Source organism: Penaeus vannamei, chromosome 2 (genome assembly GCF_042767895.1).
Source record: "Penaeus vannamei isolate JL-2024 chromosome 2, ASM4276789v1, whole genome shotgun sequence".
In the NCBI taxonomy this organism is placed as follows: Eukaryota; Metazoa; Arthropoda; class Malacostraca; order Decapoda; family Penaeidae; genus Penaeus; species Penaeus vannamei.
This window is the reverse complement of record NC_091550.1, coordinates 365,585-370,584: the sequence shown is the minus strand read 5'-3', so window position 1 is coordinate 370,584 and position 5,000 is coordinate 365,585. Positions and strand designations below refer to the sequence as shown.

The following is a 5,000-nucleotide window of genomic DNA, read 5'->3' as shown; positions in this document are numbered from 1 at the left end:
ACGAGATCGCTCCCTTGGAAATGGCGAGAAGCAGCTCTATTCTAACCAGATCTCCTGTGATGAAATTAATTTGCATACTCAGCAGGCCGATAAAAACACTCAAAGATCCTGATTAAAATTGTGCTCTGCGGTGTATAATTAATTGTCAAGACTAAGTAAGCAAACCTGTTGTAGAATCTGTTAATCGGTAGACCAAATTTGACTTTATGGAGTTAAATTATATACATAATGATGGCCAAAGTGAATGATGAGAGAAAAAAAAAAAACTCGAGCCAAGAATATCTAGGCATTTATGCTTTAAAAGTAGTCTCTTCTTTCGCTGTATTCCCAAACATTTCTGTTTTGCAAAGTACTCATCTTTCTTTTACTAAATTCATGTTTTCGAAGCATCGGATATATTTCTGAGAAGGGAATAGAATGGAAAATCCTGTATTCTAACCCGTTGCAGGTTTCTATCCGGCTCAGGGGACGTTTTAATATCTGAGGGAGAAAGGACAGGTGATCTGAGAGCGTTTTCGTTCCCGCTGTACTCTATGATAGTTCAGGGAATCAAAACCCTTTCTCGTGAACCAATTTGCTTTCGAGTTGCCAGTTTTATCATCTTTGTTCAATGAAGCAGCGTTTGATTCTAGCTCACTGCGATGTAAAAGAGTCCATGCTATACACTGATTTTTCTCCTGTCATGATCTGACATTTTTTAGCCCATTTTTGTAGGATCGTGTATTTGGAGTCATGAGAAATAGCTGAAGGCTTAGACTGCAACTGCGTCCTGCAACGATTGCAACATGGATACAAAATCGTGTATAATTTTTTTTCGAATACCTATACCTCCATGGCAAATTGGAACCATTACCAGTATCATTATTTTGATGCTGCTTCCGTTATTACCATCATTATTGTTGATGTTGCTGTTTCACAACTGATTTTAAGTGTGGCATCAGCAAAGTTTTTTTTTATCATTATGACGTTATCACCGTTGTTTTCATTATCAACACTTATCGTTATCATTGCTATCATCATTATCATTCTTCTTGTTCTACTTGCTGTCTCATAACCACCATTCTTCTGAGGACCATTACTGTTATCTTCATTACAACCAGTATGAACATTATTTTGGCAAATGATATCATTGTAGTTGATCATCATCGTTATCTCTATTGTTTTCATGATTGTTTTTATCATTATCAATGTTACCATTATTACCATCATCATTATCATTACTATCCTTATTATTAATATCATTCTTAGTTACCATCATTTTCACCATCATCATCACCATCACCATTATCATCATCACCACCGTTGCTGCTCGCTTCACTGATGTTATCAAAATCACCAATATTAGTGGTAATAACAGCAGCAGTGGGTGGAGTGGCTCTGAGGGTGGCAGCAGTTGCAATAACAAAACAAGTAGCCGTGAAGGTACCATTAGGATACTAAGAGTAATGATAGATATGATGATGATGATGATGATGATGATTGTCGTAACTACGCTTGTTGTACTGTATATTGTGGGTATTTTATCATTGTCATTAACACACAATTTTAGCCTTATTATGATTTATACTCCTTTCAGTCACATCTTAACTTTTTCATTATCATTATGATCATTATTATCATCATCATTATTCCTGTCAATATGATTACTAGTAGGAGTAGTAATAGTAATGTAGTAACACTATCATCATCATTATTGTCATCATCATCATTATTATCATTATCGCCATCATTATCATTATCCTCATCATCATCATCATACGCAGCAGCAGCATTATCATTATCATTATTATTTTCTAAATTGTTATTGGTATTAGTTTTATTTTCATTGAAATTATTTCATTACAATGATTATTGTTATTATTATTGTTATCATCATCATTATCATCAGCGTTCTTATTATTGTCATTATTTGTATCATCATTACCATTATCACTATTATTATTATAATTATCATTGTTATTATCACTAACATTATTATAATTATCCTTATTTTTGTCACTACTACTGCTACTACTACTATGATTATCATTATCATTATGATTATGATTGTTATTTTTATCATTATTATTATTATTATCATTATGATTACTAATATTATTAATATTGTTATCATTATCATTATTATAACTATTATCATCACTGTCATTATTATTATTGTCATTATTGATAGTAATAGTAGTAGCAGTAGTTTTGTATTATCTATATTTTTTATCGTTATTGTTATTGTTTCATCATAATTATCATTCATTATTATTTTGATATTATCATAATCATTTGACATCATTATTATCAAAATCTTCATCATCATCATCATATTATTATTATTATTATTATTATCATTACCTTTATTATTACTATTATTATCACTATTGTCATTATTATCATCATCATTGTTATATCTATCATTATCGTTAGTATCATCTTTATCATCACTGTTATCATCATTATTGTTATTGTCACCTTTATTATTCTTCTAGCTGTTAGTATCATGATTACTATCATTATCATAACTAAAAATATAATATTGTCATCTTTATCAATCTCGCCATTACCATCCTGAATCTAATAACTATTGCCATCACTATTAAGATTACTATTAGTATCACTGTAACTAATCCTGTCATTGCAGTTGTTGTCAGCATAATAACACGACGGTAATCCTCACAACTCTCCTGCTACCACTATAACTCTCACTATTCCTATCACTACAACAAGTAATACAAGTAAAGATATTAATAACACAGTCGAACAAATCATAACAGTGATCACCCGGCGGTACTTTCTGCCTCGACTGACATCGGGAAAGCGAGGAGAGGGATGTCAGCCGTTGGAAGTCGAGGCTGCCTGACGTTCTGCTCCCCGGCCGCTGTCAGTGGGTCGCTCGATCTCCCCACCAGGGTTAGGGCAGGGGGGGTGGGGGTGGGGGCTCTGCTGGGGAAATGGAAAAGGGGAGGGTTGGGGAGGTTGTTGCAGAGGAGAGTGGGGTGGGGGTGGGGGCTGGTAGGGGTAGCTGGGTATGGGGTAGTTGGGTATGGGGTAGTTGGTAGGGGTGTGGGGTGGGAGGAAGGGGGTAGGGGGTAGTGGCAGGGGACAGGGGTATAGGGTATGGGGTAGTGGCAGGGGACAGGGGTATGGGGTATGGGTCAGGGTAGATGGCAGGGGATAACTGGTATCACTCATCAAGGCCTGACCTCTTCCCAGTAATCCCCCCCTCCCCCCCCATCCTCCCCCCCTCTTCCTTTTTCTCCTCCTCCCGACCGACTTTCCCCTCAGCCGCTCGCCCGACGCCTATCCCCTTCATCGCCATCCTTCAGCAGCCGCCTCCCCTCCCCCCCTCCCTCCCCCTCGCACCCCCCCCCCCTGCCCAATTCCCCTGTCGCGCCGCCGTCGACAGAGATAGGTATAAAAGCGACGGCGGCGGCGACGGCTGTGTAGTCGACTTGACGCAAGAACTCGAACGAGGATGAAGTTTGTGAGTTCCTGTGTCCGGGTTTCACTCCCTTTAAGAATTGGCGTGTCCTGTTCGCCGTTTTCGTTAGGATGAAGTTTGCGAGGCCTGTGTTAGGGTTTATTCTTTCTTATTTTATTATATATTCCTTTATTTGTTTAAATTCATTCTCAGTAATATCCTTTTCACCATTGTCGTATATATATATATATATATATATATATATATATATATATATATATATATATATATATATATATATATATATATATATATATATATATGGAAATACAATGAAAGAGTTTATGAGTTCCTAGTTAGGATTTCATGATCTGATGAAAAGTATTATCCTCCTTATCATTCTTGTGATTTTTTTTTCTTAATATGATGAGATACTAAGGAAAACAGGACTTAATGATAAAATTGCCGTAATGGAAAAATTGCTTCTGATTGCCGACAAGTTCCCGGTGATACCACTCGTGCATCGAATCAAGATCCGACCAAACCATTTCCAGGCCGTGGTTCTCCTGCTGGTGGCTGTCGCGGCGGCCGACAAGCTGCCCCTCGACAACGACCACTTCGCCATCCTCCGCAGCGACCAGCACCACCCCAACGACGACGGCGCCCACAGCTTCGACTTCGAGACCGAGAACGGCATTTCCTTCCACGTGTCCGGCTCCCAGGGCGCCACCGGCGGCGCCAACAGCATCGGCGACTGGAGGTAAGAATGGACGAAGCGCCTCGCCCTTCGGAGAGTGAGGCCCGCGTCTAATCTTCTTTTTTGTCGCTTTTTAACATAAATCACTCGTTAAATCTTGCCCTTTTATACGCCTCTCCCTTACATTAAATCTGCGTTCGAACACTATCGACTTGCTTGGCTTGAGAGAGCGATGTATTCAATTCAGTGAGATTCGCGGAGTTTAGCTTCGCCGGGCCTCGCACACACGTGGCCCGGCCTCTCAGCTCTTCAGAGCTGTCTCAGCTGATTCAGCCTCATTCCGGATCGATCTTGACATAACACCTGACCTCTTTCCAGCTACCCTCTCCCCGACGGAGGCGTCGCGTCCTTCAAGTTCGTGGCCAACGAGAACGGCTACCAGCCCGAGTCCTCCCTCCTGCCCGTGGCTCCCGCCTTCCCCCACCCCATCCCCGACTTCGTCCTCCGGCAGATCGAGTTCGCCGAGCAGCAGAGGGCGGCCGAAGCTCGCAAGGGCGTCCAGCAATAGGCGTCCGGCAGCTAATCGACCTCGAAAGGCTGTGACCCAGAAAATGCCCTTATCCTTTTCAGATCTATTTAACTGGCGCGCAAGAATCGTCCCTTGCACCACTGCTTCGGATTAATTTATTAAAGAACAAATATGCAAACCTAAGAAGTCCTATGATTTCACCCCTTATAAGGCCCCTTTGTCATACCAGATCATGGCCATGGAAAGTATGATAAATAGTGAACTCGCCGCGGTATGCCAGCTTCACTAGTCGGAGATGCGGTCTTGTAGTCGAGGAATTTGCTGAATATATAATGGTCGCGTCAGCTGATCGACTTTCCTGTGAA

At 40.5% G+C, this 5,000-nt stretch overlaps 1 protein-coding gene across 1 annotated transcript; it reads left to right on the top strand.

Annotated features, from left to right (window-relative positions):
- The first annotated feature begins 3,419 nt into the window (after nucleotides 1–3,419).
- LOC113828179 (cuticle protein AM/CP1114-like) lies at nucleotides 3,420–4,818 on the top strand. The gene is made up of 3 exons (XM_070127878.1): nucleotides 3,420–3,472; nucleotides 3,964–4,169; nucleotides 4,485–4,818. The coding sequence occupies exons 1-3, from the start codon at nucleotides 3,464–3,466 to the stop codon at nucleotides 4,672–4,674; spliced, it is 405 nt and encodes a 134-aa protein (XP_069983979.1). The 5' UTR covers nucleotides 3,420–3,463; the 3' UTR covers nucleotides 4,675–4,818.
- Nucleotides 4,819–5,000: the final 182 nt, after the last annotated feature.